Source organism: Amblyomma mixtum, chromosome 10 (genome assembly GCF_055824585.1).
Source record: "Amblyomma mixtum isolate Tamu chromosome 10, ASM5582458v1, whole genome shotgun sequence".
NCBI classification, from domain to species: domain Eukaryota; kingdom Metazoa; phylum Arthropoda; class Arachnida; order Ixodida; family Ixodidae; genus Amblyomma; species Amblyomma mixtum.
Window position 1 is genome coordinate 78588859 of NC_143021.1, and position 17659 is coordinate 78606517.

Sequence of the window (17659 nt, forward strand, 5' to 3'; positions counted from 1 at the left end):
ACCAAACCCAACTAATTCAGGGACAGCTTATGCTGGCACATATAAAACGCCTTCTGAAATGTGAATTAATCAGGAGTATATGTACCTGACCTGAGCGACATCGCAAAGCCCACAAAAAAGGGGGTATGCGGTGCACAGGCCTCCAAAAAGATGGCTAAAACCAATTAATATCGGGTTGTATAGTAAGAGCGTTGGCAAAAGTAGTCGCAGTATGTTCAGCTCCAATATTAAGTGGGTAATGAAAAGGTGGTGGGTGAGGTATGCATTGACGTAGATGTTTGGAGAACCCCACAGAGCACTCCAAGGACATAGTAAAGGTCAGAAACAGCCAAAACCAGAAAACACGAGAGCAAACCAACCAGGACAGAGGACCGGTTGTTCCTGAAGAGGACAACAGGGACTCTGGAGCCCGAGGAATTCTGCAGAAGCTAGTTGGAAAACCCCTAGTATGAATCTTACCTCATTAGCGCCGCAGATCAGCACACTTTTGTGCCAAGTATCTCACAAGCTGCTTGTGGCATTTCCCAACTTCCTCGTCTGGGCACCCTTTTTCCTTGAGGAAGTGAGCAAAGGCAGCTAAACAAAAAAAATGCAAGTAAATGACAAACCTCAATGCTGAAGACACATTCCAGCCCATGGGCATAGTATTTATGGCAGCATTTAGCCTACTTGTTATTTAGACAGTAGTGGCTGCACCACGAGTGGAAATAAAAATACATTTATATTTCATACTTAGAATGACCAGGAATGTACGTGAAACAAAAGTTCAAACCAGAGTACCTGCAATAAATTTGTTACACCTGATAGGATAGAAAATTGAGCTTCAATATAATTACGTACACCAACCAACAAATTAAAAGCGAGCAGGATATCATAGAAATATTAGCTAAAAGAAAAAAAATACAGACGAGGTGAAATAATCTCACGCAGCAGTCATTATACCAAACAAGTGAGAATAAAGTGCACTAGTATCCCAGCGGTATGAACTGAAATGTGATCATTTCACTGCTCCAGTCTCAGCACTCCTGTTTTGGGTTGTTTGACACTGACTGCTTTTGTGCTACACGTTTTATGCCTAAATGTTCATCACGTTACAGCGTTTTAACAAAAACAAAGAAGCATAAAAAACTGCTGCATCTACTCACACGACATTCCCATCAGCTTCATGGGTGAAAGAGGCGGGAACACTGTCGTCTTGCCCTGGGAAATGTCTCTATTGCTCTGCCTTCCAAAAACGCTGCGTTTTGCAAGCACCTCTGCGCCCCACAAGGCAACAGCAAGGCGCTTGCAAAATGCAGCGTCTGTGGTCTGCATCATGAGTGCTGCCCACACATCTGTATTCACGTGCACGCCGTTCCCAAGATGCACCTGCATATTGTTTCAAATGACACCAAAAACGAAAAGGACAAAATAAACATTTGCTTAAACACTAACGGCACTTAGTTGGTCGAAGTAATTTTATAGAAGCCACAAGTACTGTTGCATACCATACAATATTCAAAATTACAGGCTTAAAATTACTTGCACAGTTTCATTTAGAATACCCATCAACAATACACATCCCATCCACCTTGCTAATGTGCTTGAGGGAGTTGAAACAAGGCCAGAGGATTGAAATGCTTGAGTTACTCGCACGTTACCAATTTTTAAAAATCATAATCGGATATACCCCACCTCAATCTGCCATCTCACTAAGAATTTACCATAAATACTATTGAACATTTTGTTAGGAAGCATACCTTTTTGGAGGGACCCTGGTCTCAAATTTTTTTATTTACTGCAGGATTATGATGAAAATTTCCTTGTTTGTGTAGTTTTTTGTGCTCATTTCAAATATGCGTTTATATTTTCCGTAAACAATCAATTTTTTTAGGATACTAGGGATTTCACGTTCTTTGTTTGGAGGTGATTTTTCTGTCAAACTACAAGTGCTATACTGAAGATTTATTACAATATCTTAGAACAGACAGTCCAATCAGCAAAAATGAATGTTCTCGACAAATTTTAACTAAAGTTAGAGCAGTTCATACTATGGAGAAAAAATTTCAGCCACTCGGACACACCACAAAAAAATTTTGTCAACAGTATGAATTGCTGTAACTTTAGTTAAAATTAGTCAAGAACATTCATTTTTGCTGATTGCACAGTTTGTTCTATAATATTGTAATATATAAATTGTCAGTATAGCACTTGTAGTTTGAGAGAAAAGTCACCTCCAAGCAAAGAACATGAAATACCGAATATCTTAAAAAATTGATGGTTTATGGACAATATATGCATATTTGAAATCAGCACAAAAAAACTACACAAACAAGGCAGTTTTCACCGTAATCCTGCAGAAAATAAAAAAACTTGTTTAAGACCAGGGTCCTCCCCTTAAGCATTAGCTGCACGCATATCATGCTCCACTATAAAAACAATTCAAACTTGCATGCCCCCCTTCAATACCACATCTTCAAACGTAATTCTTCCTGAAGTGTTTGCTAGCCACGTTGCCCAATTACTGCCTCCTGCCTGATATACTCAATACACGTCAGGGGTTGGCTTACATTTGGAATCAGCTTATACATAACAGTACGTGGCAAACAAAATTGCACACTAACCTGACCATCTTCACCAGGGGTCCCAAAGCTGCTTTCCAGTACAGGTACTCCAAGAGCTGAGGAAAAGAATGTTAAATTCCTGCTTTACACAAGGTATTTTACGGCAACCAAACATAAGCAAACAGTGCAAGCCCCATACACAACTGTCAACAGTCCTCTCATGACCGCTCCTCCATATTATGCTTACTCGTGTTGCTTTTATGATGCCAGAAACTTACAGCTCTGAGTGCCAATCTTGAAGGGTTTAAGACAAGATTTGTGTTTCCTAAGCAACATCCTTTGTTTCTTAATACGTAACGACTTGGTACCCTTCCACGGGATATCATGGCTAAGACTGCTATTCACTGCCACTATACTATCCATCTTCCTTTGTGAAAACAGTGCATTACCTCTCAAATGTGCTCCTCTGTCCTGCCTTTCCAAATCTGTGTAAGAGCTCACCATTACATTGTCACTACACCACACCTTGCCTCGCAGCTCAAAATTCTACAGCCGACTGTTGGAATAAGTGCACTATAGAAAGTCTCATCCTAGATCTTGTAATGAAATTCTCATTTTTGCATCTCAATGAAAGGATTTAACAACTCTTTGAATATTCCTGCCTGCAAATCTAACTAATAGTTTTCCCCTGCTACTCCTAGTAAGCACTTGCCACAGCTTCCGCCCACCTGCCTCGCAGCACACTATAATTCATATTTATTATATTATTAATTGCTCATTTAGCATTATTCCAGACCTTCCTGACCACATTGCCATCATTAATAGTTGTCACTACCGAGGTTTTGAACAATTAAGCAGTCAAAAACACTTAAAACAACCAGTTGTACGCAATACCCATTCACTTAAAATTTACTTAAAAACAATCTACCACAGCAATTTCTGTTCCAAATCATAGCTGTGGCACTGACAGCAACCAAAACAACTCTTTTGAAATAGAAATGAGCAGAATGCAGTTATTTAAATGAATATTTCTCAAGCCGATGCACCTAGTGGCAGCCTGGGAAAACTCTCACGATACAGGATGTGATCTCAGATTTACCCACTGCAGGCTTTCACCTGCACTACAGACAGTACCAGTTGCGCCATCTCATGCCCACCAGAGGAACGAGCAGGTGGGGTTGCCTGAAGTGCGAACTGCCAACCCAGCTTCCCTACAGCAGTGCTGAGGGTAGGTGTGACGTCATGTCTGCCAGATCGCAAGCCGGTGCTCGGGTGTGGCCTGATCACTAAAAAAATTGGCAATGGTTTAGCTCCGGCTAAACCTAGTTATGTTGCGAAAGCAACAGCTGCATGGGCTACGCTTACGATTGTTGGATATTGTGGTTGGATATCGTTAGCTTGGTGTTTTAATTTCTCCGCTCTTCTGCGGCGCTGAGCAGCGGCCAGGCTCTCCTTCTCCATAGTCGGTCAATTCTGTTTGTGCGCTTCTAGCTACTATATAGACCACACACACACACCTTTCTCCGCACAACCAACGGAGAGAGTGATGCGCAGCTGCCGCCGGCTGTGGTTATGACTTCATTTCTCCGGCACCAGTGGAGCGCAGCCGCAACAGCAGCTCTGACACACCAGCTGCTGCCTCTGATGTCACACGGGCTCCTCGCGCATGCACAGCTTGGCTCACGCTGTGCGACGCAAAATGACTTGACTAGCATAGTGTTGCTTCCGCAACAAAAACACCCAAAATGAGCCATCCACTCAAAAATAACTGGAATGTTGACAGCATACTTGGGTAATCATACCTAATAAAAATTTAGCACTTTCTCAATATTTCCAATTTTTATTCAGTATCCCTTTAGAGGTAAGGTGTACTCAGAAGAATCTGAGCTCATCCTTTCACCTTGTGAAGTCGATCTACATACTCCGAGCACTGTTAGACAGTTCAAATTATTGCCCTGTGCGGCTGATTTCCCTGTTATAAAAAATCCAGCACTTAAAATTTACATCAGTGCCAATGAAGGTTACAGGCCTACAAGGACAATTAGTGTAAGCTGTGTGCAAGCTGGGCAAAGGCATCTCAAATGGAAGTAGACAGTGCGGTGCCCGGGGACAGAGGCAGCGTTAACAGAAAGACTACTGCCGCCAAATGCTACGTGCAGGACTCAGCTACTGAACAGGGACATCGTTCAGGCACTCAAGGTGTACGTACGTTTAGACACACGAGCAGCAGGCTTTTTTTGTGTCCTCCTTTCACCACGTTGGGCTGGAAAAAAGAAGTATTTCCATGAGAACTTTAGAAGCAGCAATAGCAGCTAGCAGAATAGTCTAGCTGATCGGCTAGCTGAGCAGAACTTGTAAAAAAAATACCAAAGGGCCCTCAGGAGTGCTCACATGCAGTGAAAGTGAAAGCAGTGTGTTATCATGAGCATTCGACTCCCAACACACTCAGAAATGAAAGAGAGATGCGTTTCCCAACAACGCTGATTAAACAAACTACATTTGGCCACCGCTCCCTGCTGTGATAATCTGGGTGCGGGCCTTGTCAGGAGGTATGCACTGACTACCTCCTTTAGCCTCACCTCGAGAGCTTATTGTATCTAATCAGGCCAAATAAACTACTACTACTACTACTACTACTACTACTACTACTACTAAACCCACCAATGTCCGAGTGATTTTCTGTACAATCTGTGAGTACATGTACTAACACAAGCCGCAGGATTTTCTTGTGGCTTTAAAATGTGCTCATAATTATCACACCCTGGTAAAATGTGCCAAAAATGGGGATAATACCTTGCTTTGCAATGCATTTGTGGCTGTACACAATTCAGCTTCTGGGAATTTAGCCTCTGTGGATCCTTTGTCCACAATCGGTGTAAACAACATGTATGCACACACACACGTGTTGGCAAAACAATGGTCAAATGGACTTACCTTCTGCAGTAGTGCCCGCAGCAATCACTGGGTTGACCAGCAGGTTTGAGACCACTGGTATGCTACAGCCTGTCACGGGTGTGGCTGTGGCCACTGGGTGAAAAGAAATAAGTGAGCAGCACTTACAGTAGCGAAAAGGCAAGGAAAGATTACTACTAATTCAAAAGTTGTCTAAACACAAACACCCATTTTTCCATATTTGCAAATGAACCCCCCCCCCTACACTGCTGACTACCATATTTACACAATTGTAGGTCGACCTAGTATTTGAAAATACAAAGTGGAAGGGGGAAGGGGGTCAACTTACAATCAGAACCAAAGCATGGCACAATAAATAAAGGCGACAAACGAGAAACCAGGGATGCTGCACAATGCTTGCATTTTCGCTACGCTGCTCCAGACATTAAATCTGAGACAAGGTGCACCAGCAAGGAATCCTGCAAGAAAAAACAGTACACGTGCAATGTTTACAATGCTATTTGGCGCAGCTGAGTTGGTGCGCTGTGCCACTGAGGGCTCAGAAACATGCCGTCGCACTCCTCTTGGTGCTGGCCTTGAGCAATTTCATGGTGTGGCCATTTGCGAAGTGCAGGATTTTGCTGGACAGTGTTAGAACATGCTGTGGGACCTCAGCTATCCTAACAACGCCATACAGGGGTGCCTGCGACGTCACATTCCTACTTGGTGCCGAGAAACCGAAACCGAAAATGGTTAATGTTTAAATGTGATAAATTATTTACTGTGAATAGTATGTGAATCTTTGAGCACGTATGATGCTTCCTAGAGCAATATGAATCGTTTGAAACAAAGAACACGCAAGCCAAAAATTTGCTGTCTCCACCCCTTTAACGAGAAATTACAGTATGTCATATCTGGTGCCAACCATGCAGCTTATAAATTTTTACCAAGGTTTCTAGGCTTGTAGTGCTGTAAAAGCATCATGCAGTGCACATATTAAACACAAGGGCTAGACACAAGTGTGGCAGCACATGGTAGTCAAGTAGGCTCACCGTGTGCAGGTGCATCCAGAGCCATGACTTCGCTGGTCCCTAGGCATGTTTCCACTGGCAGATGGCAGCTTGTCACAGCAGTGGCAGTGTCCACTGATGGAGCAGAAGCATATTTGCAGGCGGTGAGACCAGCTCTTGCAAGGGTCTGTGGCCACTAAAGCCGCTCATGACTTTGCAAGGAATGTGCTATGACCTCCTTTTAATATATGTTCTTTGACAGGTCATGGTTATACTGTCAGACGTTGCGAAAAATCACAGGTCTTCAGAAGTGAGAATGATCTCTTTCTCTGCAACTACATGGCTGCAGAGCCACTGCTTCAGCATGCACGAAGGGGAAGCCTCCAGAGCTCGAGCAGAACACAAGTGGATAACAAGCAGGCTAAGCAGACATAACCTTCGTGTGAACAGCAGTAAATTTGGCCACCAGCACCACAGGCTCAATGAAAGATCATTTAAAGTGACCCTAAAAGAAAATACTAAGTTGGCCTAAACTGATAAATTAGTGTCTTGCATATATCTGTTCTTGTGCACATAAATCGTGCCTAGAGTACATAACCTGAGTACATATATGATCGTGTACTCAGGTTCCTGCTCGATATAGCAGGTGAAGCCACGTGAAAGGAGAATTTCTTGCCATGCTGCAGCCATGTACTTTCTCTACCTTCTGCAGATCATGTGCCGTTTCAGCAATGGATGGCATCTTGTCATCATGACACTAATTTCTGTGTAAGGCTGTTGTCATCTGCAGTACTTTCTGAAACCACACACACAACAAATTTTGCTTGTCTCTCATGTTGCATACTCGTTTGTTAGGAAATGCACTATGAATTTATGTGAACCACTCACACACATGTATGCACCTGAAGGAATACACAATCTGACCTAGCAGGCAATGCTCCCCACCGATACACATTTTCACCAAGATTTCCTCAAGGTACGGTAATTCGACTCTGCTGCAAGGCATGCACCCTTCGTGCATCATATTAGGAACAAGGGACTCACAGACTTTAGAGACATTGTAAATGAGTCGACTGTGTGATCAAGGCAGATGCGCTTACAAACAAGCTAAGTAGCAGGGCGCCAACTCCTAACTTTGTCTGCAATGCCATTAAGCTTTTTCTCCATTCACTGAATGTAAACATGCGAACGGGCCAGCAACAGAGGGCAGATTCAGGCTGCACCAAACTCAACACCCTACTGGCTGTCAGCTGAAGGCCGTTGTCATACACAGCAACACCAATGGCACGAGCTCTCAGAAGCATCTCGCATTCAGTAAGACTCAAAATGGTGAAGCCTAAACCAATTTCTTTGCTCATACTTGCACCATGCATTTGAGCGAGGAATCCTTCGCTAAAAGCACCTCAGTTGGTGATGGAGTTGCAGAGCATTTGCTTACAAAGCGCATTCTTTTAATTTTTCCTACCTCTGCAATGGTACTTCTGGCCTTCAGAAGCGGCATCTCCAACTAGCCGAAGAGTTCTGATGAATTCCTGTACTCAAGACGACGTGACAAGTATATTTCCGATTGACAAGCTACATCATTTAAAGGGTCACTCAATGTGGAAATATTTCATTAACAATTCTCTCCGAAAAGCAGCAACGTTGACATGCAAGAAAAGCATTGGTAATATTCCCAAGATGGTACAGGCTAGCCTAACTTGGTATTCTTCGTCGGAATCCCATCAAACATAAATACCAACGGGCAGCTTTAAAATTGTGAATCGGCCTCTACTGCCGCTTAGTCGTATGAAGGATCATTCTCTCCACATGCCACACACAATTGTGACAACGCATGGCAGTTGAGCAGGCTCACCGTGCAGAGGCTCACTGTTCGCAGGCGTGGCTAGGGACACTGCTTGCTTGGACACCAGGCTTATTTCACCAGGCAGGTGGAAGCTTGCAATGGCTGGGCTGGTGTCCACTGATCGACATGAAGCAGCAACGTTGACATGCAAGAAAAGCATTGGTAATATTTCCAAGATGGTACAGGCTAGCCTAACTTGGTATTCTTCGTCGGAGTCCCATCAAACATAAATACCAAAGGGCAGCTTTAAACTTGTGAATCGGCCTCTACTGCCGCTTAGTCGTATAAAGGATCATTCTCTCCACATGCCACACACAATTGTGACAACGTATGGCAGTTGAGCAGGCTCACCGTGCAGAGGCTCACTGTTCGCAGGCGTGGCCAAGGACGCTGCTTGCTTGGACACCAGGCTTATTTCACCAGGCAGGTGGAAGCTTGCAATGGCTGGGCTGGTGTCCACTGATCGACATGAAGCAGCAACGTTGACATGCAAGAAAAGCATTGGTAATATTTCCAGGATGGTACAGGCTAGCCTAACTTGGTATTCTTCGTCGGAGTCCCATCAAACATAAATACCAAGGGGCAGCTTTAAACTTGTGAATCGACCTCTACTGCCGCTTAGTCGTATAAAGGATCATTCTCTCCACATGCCACACACAATTGTGACAACGCATGGCAGTTGAGCAGGCTCACCGTGCAGAGGCTCACTGTTCGCAGGCGTGGCCAAGGACGCTGCTTGCTTGGACACCAGGCTTATTTCACCAGGCAGGTGGAAGCTTGCAATGGCTGGGCTGGTGTCCACTGATCGACATGAAGCAGCAACGTTGACATGCAAGAAAAGCATTGGTAATATTTCCAAGATGATACAGGCTAGCCTAACTTGGTATTCTTCGTCGGAGTCCCATCAAACATAAATACCAACGGGCAGCTTTAAACTTGTTAATCGGCCTCTACTGCCGCTTAGTCGTATAAAGGATCATTCTCTCCACATGCCACACACAATTGTGACAACGCATGGCAGTTGAGCAGGCTCACCGTGCAGAGGCTCACTGTTCGCAGGCGTGGCCAAGGACGCTGCTTGCTTGGACACCAGGCTTATTTCACCAGGCAGGTGGAAGCTTGCAATGGCTGGGCTGGTGTCCACTGATCGACATGAAGCAGCAACGTTGACATGCAAGAAAAGCATTGGTAATATTTCCAAGATGGTACAGGCTAGCCTAACTTGGTATTCTTCGTCGGAGTCCCATCAAACATAAATACCAACGGGCAGCTTTAAACTTGTGAATCGGCCTCTACTGCCGCTTAGTCGTATAAAGGATCATTCTCTCCACATGCCACACACAATTGTGACAACGCATGGCAGTTGAGCAGGCTCACCGTGCAGAGGCTCACTGTTCGCAGGCGTGGCCAAGGACGCTGCTTGCTTGGACACCAGGCTTATTTCACCAGGCAGGTGGAAGCTTGCAATGGCTGGGCTGGTGTCCACTGATCGACATGAAGCAGCAACGTTGACATGCAAGAAAAGCATTGGTAATATTTCCAGGATGGTACAGGCTAGCCTAACTTGGTATTCTTCGTCGGAGTCCTATCAAACATAAATACCAAGGGGCAGCTTTAAACTTGTGAATCGGCCTCTACTGCCGCTTAGTCGTATAAAGGATCATTCTCTCCACATGCCACACACAATTGTGACAACGCATGGCAGTTGAGCAGGCTCACCGTGCAGAGGCTCACTGTTCGCAGGCGTGGCCAAGGACGCTGCTTGCTTGGACACCAGGCTTATTTCACCAGGCAGGTGGAAGCTTGCAATGGCTGGGCTGGTGTCCACTGATCGACATGAAGCAGCAACGTTGACATGCAAGAAAAGCATTGGTAATATTTCCAAGATGATACAGGCTAGCCTAACTTGGTATTCTTCGTCGGAGTCCCATCAAACATAAATACCAACGGGCAGCTTTAAACTTGTGAATCGGCCTCTACTGCCGCTTAGTCGTATAAAGGATCATTCTCTCCACATGCCACACACAATTGTGACAACGCATGGCAGTTGAGCAGGCTCACCGTGCAGAGGCTTACTGTTCGCAGGCGTGGCCAAGGACGCTGCTTGCTTGGACACCAGGCTTATTTCACCAGGCAGGTGGAAGCTTGCAATGGCTGGGCTGGTGTCCACTGATCGACATGAAGCAGCAACGTTGACATGCAAGAAAAGCATTGGTAATATTTCCAATATGGTACAGGCTAGCCTTACTTGGTATTCTTCGTCGGAGTCCCATCAAACATAAATACCAACGGGCAGCTTTAAACTTGTGAATCGGCCTCTACTGCCGCTTAGTCGTATAAAGGATCATTCTCTCCACATGCCACACACAATTGTGACAACGCATGGCAGTTGAGCAGGCTCACCGTGCAGAGGCTCACTGTTCGCAGGCGTGGCCAAGGACGCTGCTTGCTTGGACACCAGGCTTATTTCACCAGGCAGGTGGAAGCTTGCAATGGCTGGGCTGGTGTCCACTGATCGACATGAAGCAGCAACGTTGGCATGCAAGAAAAGCATTGGTAATATTTCCAAGATGGTACAGGCTAGCCTAACTTGGTATTCTTCGTCGGAGTCCCATCAAACATAAATACCAAGGGGCAGCTTTAAACTTGTGAATCGGCCTCTACTGTCGCTTAGTCGTATAAAGGATCATTCTCTCCACATGCCACACACAATTGTGACAACGCATGGCAGTTGAGCAGGCTCACCGTGCAGAGGCTCACTTTTCGCAGGCGTGGCCAAGGACGCTGCTTGCTTGGACACCAGGCTTATTTCACCAGGCAGGTGGAAGCTTGCAATGGCTGGGCTGGTGTCCACTGATCGACATGAAGCAGCAACGTTGACATGCAAGAAAAGCATTGGTAATATTTCCAAGATGGTACAGGCTAGCCTAACTTGGTATTCTTCGTCGGAGTCCCATTAAACATAAATACCGACGGGCAGCTTTAAACTTGTGAATCGGCCTCTACTGCCGCTTAGTCGTATAAAGGATCATTCTCTCCACATGCCACACACAATTGTGACAACGCATGGCAGTTGAGCAGGCTCACCGTGCAGAGGCTCACTGTTCGCAGGCGTGGCCAAGGACGCTGCTTGCTTGGACACCAGGCTTATTTCACCAGGCAGGTGGAAGCTTGCAATGGCTGGGCTGGTGTCCACTGATCGACATGAAACATTTTTACGGAGGGGTGAGAGTAGCTCTTGCAGGAGCCTGGAGCCATTAAAAATGCTCACAACTTTGCGAGGCATGTGCTACGATATAATTTTAATACTTTCTCTTTTACAAACCATGATTATAGTGCCAAATTTTACCAACCTTACTCAGACCTCAAGGTGTGAAAATGACCTCATTTTTTCTGCAAGTCTAAAGCCCATAAAACCAAAATAAGCATAAATACACAATAGTAAGCTTTTTGTTACACCTGAAAAATTTGTGAATGAATGGCCTCAACAGCCAAAAAAGCAATTGGATGTAAGCTACGCCCAAACTGGTGCTTGTACCTGATATCTAGTTCTAATTCACAGTTGCAATACATGGAACACGAAGAAACGAAAATGACACAAAATAGACAGAACTGAGTGCACAGGAAGATTACACTCACTCATATGCATATTTCGGTGTTCATGCCATTTATGTTTAATGTCTCATAAACATCAATTTGAATTGGATATAAAGGCCTCTGACGCACAAATGCATCCCTGCAGAATAGTGAAAGTTAACATTTTTGTGATAACTTGCACTGCTAAAAGAGTAGAAAACTGAGCTAGTTGGTTCATAATTCTTGGTGGGTACAGCCGAAATAACAAGACGCAGACACAGAAAGGAACACGTAGAACGTAGACGAAGCTTCGTAGCTTCGTCTACGTTCTACGTGTTCCTTTCTGTGTCTGCGTCTTGTTATTTCGGCTGTACCCACCAAGAATTGCACTGCTAGTCTTGATATTTTCACACAACGTAAAGTGCAGCTTTGCACCACAATGACAAATGTTGACAGGAAGCCAAATATTTTGAGGAAATATAGCTTTGCACACACTGCACCCCATTTCATACACAGCTGTCAAAGCAGCCATGGCTGCGGTGCCTGTTTGCGCTCCTTGTCCACATTGTAACGTAGTGCGCTAAAAAAACAGTAATCAATTGAAAATTGAACGATTTTTCAGCATTGTAGTAGACCGACATTAGTTTTCTTTTGCAAAAAGATTGCTTTTTCCTTCATGTTCTCTACAACGAGCGCCTTATTTTCCTGGTTTTCTTCGGCTCCTCCTGTATTAGGTTTTCGCAGCCAGGCCAGACGGTCAGTTGTTTGCTTTGGTTTCTGAGTCTGGAATTGGTGGCGCTAACTCTTACTCACTTGTTTTCTTTGCCCACAGTCACTCCAAAAACATTTTCTGCCCACCTCTTTTCCAAGCTGAAGTCTCCAAACATTTAGAAAATGTGCGAGCTGGTAACTGTCAACGTGCACGCTAGCATAGGTGAGCGCTTCCCTGAGAAGACTGTGTGTGAAGTTCTCACAATTGTGGGGTGAAATGACTGAGCGCTCGTACAATTCTGAGGTTCAAAAAAGGTCTCTCTGGCGGAATAAAATATCACTTTCCGAATCAGACTCCCCTGACTTCAAAGCCAATCAGCTCATACACACCCCAATCAATGCCGCGTAGGTGCCGGCCGTGGCTCCTCCAAATAATCAACACCACACTGAAATCTATCACCCTAGAATTAATGACGCATCATGTGCAGCATGCAAAAAAGTTACTGCCCAAGAACTGCACTTCTCAGTCACTTCTGTTGTCAACACACTTAGAAACAAGTACACAGCACTGTGTTTTTCAATGCAGTCATTCCAGCTTGATGAAAAACAGGCAGTTATGTATAGCTTGCAGTTAGACTTTCCATCTTGTGATTCTTTACACAAAAAATAAAAAATAAAAAAAAACTGCCAGGCTGAGTGAAACCTCAGACTTTCATAAAATGAACAAACAGGCCCGCGCTTCGTACCATTGAGCCACGGCGCAAGGTGGAGTGATACATTGCCTTTCTTTCTTTGCAGCAGACTACTTCCACACCTTTGGAAGCTTTGACTGCTATATATGAAATGGAGTATGGGCTCCTAGCATCTAAGAAACAATACAAAAAATTCCACATCATGCAGCAGCGGTGAAAACAAAATAAGCAATCCTATCATACTGGCCTTTTCTAACACAGAACAATGACAAGAACAATGCACGTTCTGTTCAGTAAGCCAAGTTTCAATATGCTAAGTTTACGTTTAAGACTTGTTTCATTGCGTGTTTAAGCAGACGGATGAATAAGCAGCCTGTATAAATTACTGAAAAGCAGTCAGTCGTCTTACAGAGTAATGAGTCAGTTCCCGTGTGATCTTGGACTTCAACACCAGCCGCCTCTACAGTGGCAGGCACCGTTTCTGCAAACAGAACAACAGATTTATTGCATACAATGAAGTAGCAAAAGGTGCCAATGAAGTTGCTTAGGCAATTAGTAAAGTGGTTCCAGCTTTTGTTCTTACTGCCACATCATTTGGGCAGCATGCCCATTTTGATTGTGTTGTGTCATCTTAAAATTACACACTGGTTTACAAGTAGTAAAATATAACAAAACAAACAATACCGTTGAAAGACATGCTACTGAGCTAATTTATTTAGAAAGCACAACCACTAAGATGACTATGCAAACAAATGGCAAATGATAGTCCAGAATAAAAAAATGGTTAAGCATACCAGCTCTGAATATTTTCACCAGCATTGCTTCCTGCAGCTGCCGGTTCAGTTTTATAACTGAGACCGTCTCCACTTTCTGCCGCCGAAGTTTGTCCTCAAGGGACTTGACCTTGCTCTCCAAAAGCCGAACCTTTTCTTCTAGGTCCTTGACTTGAGGAGAGACTTTAGGGAAGAGGAGCTCTTCCTCGACCGCTCGATGAGCAAAGCCTGCAGCTTGCTTGTCTGCCTTTGCCTAAACCACAACCAGACACACATTTTTCACTACACATAGAAACAGGACATCACACTGTTCAGTGCATATTACAATACCCAGAAGCATCATCTGGAATCTCCCCAAGGAAGCCAAGTAAGTGCCTTCTTAGAGATGAGCATTAAACATCCGTTTCATCTATATATCTCGAAAAGGTTAACACAGAAAAAATTGCTAAGTTTTGGGAAGCGCTAGGAAACGCCAGAACAAGATGACACACACACAATGAAGCGCATGATGCGTGTCGCCTTGTTCTGGTGGTTGCTAGCGCTTCCCAAAGCTTCGCAGTGATGCACCAACTAGCCCCTAAAGTAGCTCTTTTGATGTGATAAAAAGCAAAGCTCAGGAGAGGCCCTCTCTGTCCTAGCTATATGCCAAAAAAATGGAGGAAGTCACAAGCTTTCGCAAGCACTACTGGGAGCCTTTGGCCGACGGCACAGCCACTAGTAACGCTTGCTGCAGCAGCGTCATCTGCTGCACTGTCTGCTGTGCATGCGCAAGCATGCTGAGATGGTGGCCAAAGTAAAGGGGGAGAGAGCCTTCACATCCGGATTCAAAATACGTAACGTAACCGCCCCTCCCAGGTTCTTTCCTTCCTCCACAGGTTAACACGAATGTTTTGCCACACTGTGTGAAACAGCTCGTGCTGAATATGTTAAAGCAAAGCTACAGGTGTCAGCTCACCTTATGCTGTCGAACAGAGTACAAAATAGTTTATGGAGCTTAAACTCCCAAAACAACTTTGGTTATGAGGGACGCTGTAATGGAGCATTACAGATCATTTTAGCCAAGCGGGGTTCTTTATCAAGCACTGACATCACATAACACAAGGGCCTCAAGAATTTCGATGCCCATGCTTTTCAGGCCAGTATCCGAGCATCATAAACACTAAGCCGCTGAGACAGCTTGCAGAGAATAAAAAAGCCGACTGTTGCAAGCAACCCTTTGCTGCTCGGGGCCAGACAACCATATGCCTGAAGCAACAAAGTGCACGCATTCAATTTTTGCTTCCAAAAGTGCAGGAAATGTAGCAGTGGCATGCACTTCTTGTGCCTAATTTACACATCACGTGGCTATTACTTCAATTTTTAAGACCATTATCTGTATTGGAAGCGAACAACAGGTAACATCTATTTTGAATAAACAGGTGGAAATCGTCACTATCACCTGTTTGGATACTAGGAATTATTGATCATTTGAGCTGCATGCATGCTATGAAAGCACAGACTGGCACTCATATTTGCATCCTCATGCTTGTAAAAAATAGCTGGGTTGCCATAAAGAGCTATCAGCAACTGTAATGTTCCACTCACCTAACATAATCTTGGAAATAAAAACAACCATGTAGACACAAGACACAAGCGAAAGACAACTCAAATCGGACTCTCGCTCCAGATATTGTCATTCGCCGCAAGCATACGGAGAAAAACATACATCGGCAACAGCGGCCAACGGTTCGTGGCATTGGCGTCAGTCCAAGCTACTCTGTCGAGCGCTCGTGTTAAGCGCGCTCACGTAGGTACAGCATAATATTTCATTTTCTTCGATCCGCAGCACACCACTTAACTCCGCGTACGCACGGTCGCAAAACATGTACACAGCCCTTCACACACAGCTGGCACGAAGCGGTCAGCAACAATTCAACATGCGATTTCGCAGATGCAACCGCTGCCTACTGACTGCGAGGACCAGCAGCTAACCTTTTTCGACGGCGCTTCGTCTTCGCGCCTGCGGGGCCGCTTGCAGCGGCTCCTCCGCCACTCCACCATCTCTTCTTCGGTTTCTGAAATTTTTGCACATCACGACAATCACAACACTGCTGCCGCGCAAAAGAACAGCGCCGACATCCAAACTCCTCACCTGTCATGTGAAGAATATGCGCGTTGTAGTACCCGGCGCGGGTGGAGTCGTCGCCTTCCCAAAAGGCCTCGTACAACTTGCCTTTCTCGAAATAGGCGACGTCTTTGGGCTTGAAGTTTGTAACGCTTTCGTGCCGCACAATGTGTTTCTCTATTTCGTTCTCATATCTTATGAGAAGAAACATGACGACAATAAAAAAACGTTTCAGGTCACAAAAGAAAAAAATCTGCGGACAGTGCTCGCTCACAAGCGTGCTCGCAGCAAACCCACAACAGAGAGTCGTGGTAGTAGTGGTCGTAGCTCGCCACGAGAAGTGGGGAGGTATCATTTTTAGCGAATACCAACAGTCGTCGATTGAGGGTGTTGCCCACAGAAAGTGGGCTTAGCCGGCTCAGCAGACCATATCGCTTTGCGCCGACGCCATTGACGTGTGCAGCAGTAATTTCTTTAGTCCAATTTGTTTGCTATGGACGTAATCCGATTGTCGCATTGCAAGAATAATCAAGGAAAAGCGGCCTTGTAATGAACGGCCATGAGTCATTACACTGAGCCACTATATTCTCTCTATGCACTGCGCGTCACTTGGGATATTGCGGTTTGATTGCTGTGGGTACATAATGTAAGTTAAAGATATTTATGTTTTGCGCTAAAAAAAAAGAAATAAAACAACTCCGCGACCACGTATTTTTGCGAGGAAGGCGCAGCGCGCATCGGCTTTAGTATACTCACCGTCGGCAGCGTCCCTATGCGGCAGCCGCCAGCAGCTATTGCTACCTATACCACTTCGGCGCTCTCGGTCAGCGCACTAGGTAGTATATTCTAGGCACTGTACTATAGCATGGTACGGTCCTGAACTGACTAGGCATGGCCGATAGCACTGATAGCTGCCTCGCTGGTTTCTAAACAATGTAGAGGGCACTTTAATTTAAAAGAAAATGAATGTTTTGACGCGCTAAAAAAATAAGCTGGACAAGCGTTGTGAAATGATCGCACGATTCTCGAATTATGCAGCTGAAAGTTAACTAATATTCATGAAAGAATAGCAACGCATTGAACCCATGCCTTCTTGCATACTGCACATTTGATTTTGGCTGTGCAACACCCCCTGCAGCAGTAGACAGGCCAGAGGTTTCCATTGTTGAACAAGCATTTAACGATTTCATCACCGATCCATGACCTCTGATTATGAGCACAAAGCTTCAAACAGAAGTGTATGTGTGGCAGGGATGCATCCCGCCCAAAGAGCTAAGCTGTATGCAAAGCTCTGAGGCCGTAGACGTCAACTGCGCTTTTTCAGATTCAGCGCGATGTTCAGGCACCATCAGCAGCCATCACTCGCCCAGGCCATACAACAGCAGGTTTGACGGCTAGAAATTCAGACGTCGCACAAATGGGGGTGGCAGCGACCGCATATTAGCCGCACACACATGACTCCATGTTACCCGACTCGTAAACTTCCTACAGAAACTGTATGCGAGCCAGACA

General features: G+C 45.0%; 1 protein-coding gene across 1 annotated transcript; it reads right to left on the reverse strand.

Annotated features, from left to right (window-relative positions):
- Positions 1-463: 463 nt before the first annotated feature.
- LOC149326234 (uncharacterized) lies at positions 464-16101 on the reverse strand (the record flags this gene model as incomplete). Its single annotated transcript, XM_089564510.1, has 17 exons — positions 464-576; positions 1146-1368; positions 2604-2659; positions 4753-4806; positions 5478-5570; positions 6488-6580; positions 8316-8408; positions 8643-8750; positions 8985-9092; positions 9327-9434; positions 9669-9776; positions 10011-10118; positions 10695-10802; positions 11037-11144; positions 11379-11486; positions 14065-14296; positions 16015-16101. Coding segments are annotated over 17 exons (1908 nt in total), but the record flags the coding sequence as incomplete, so codon positions are not given.
- Positions 16102-17659: the final 1558 nt, after the last annotated feature.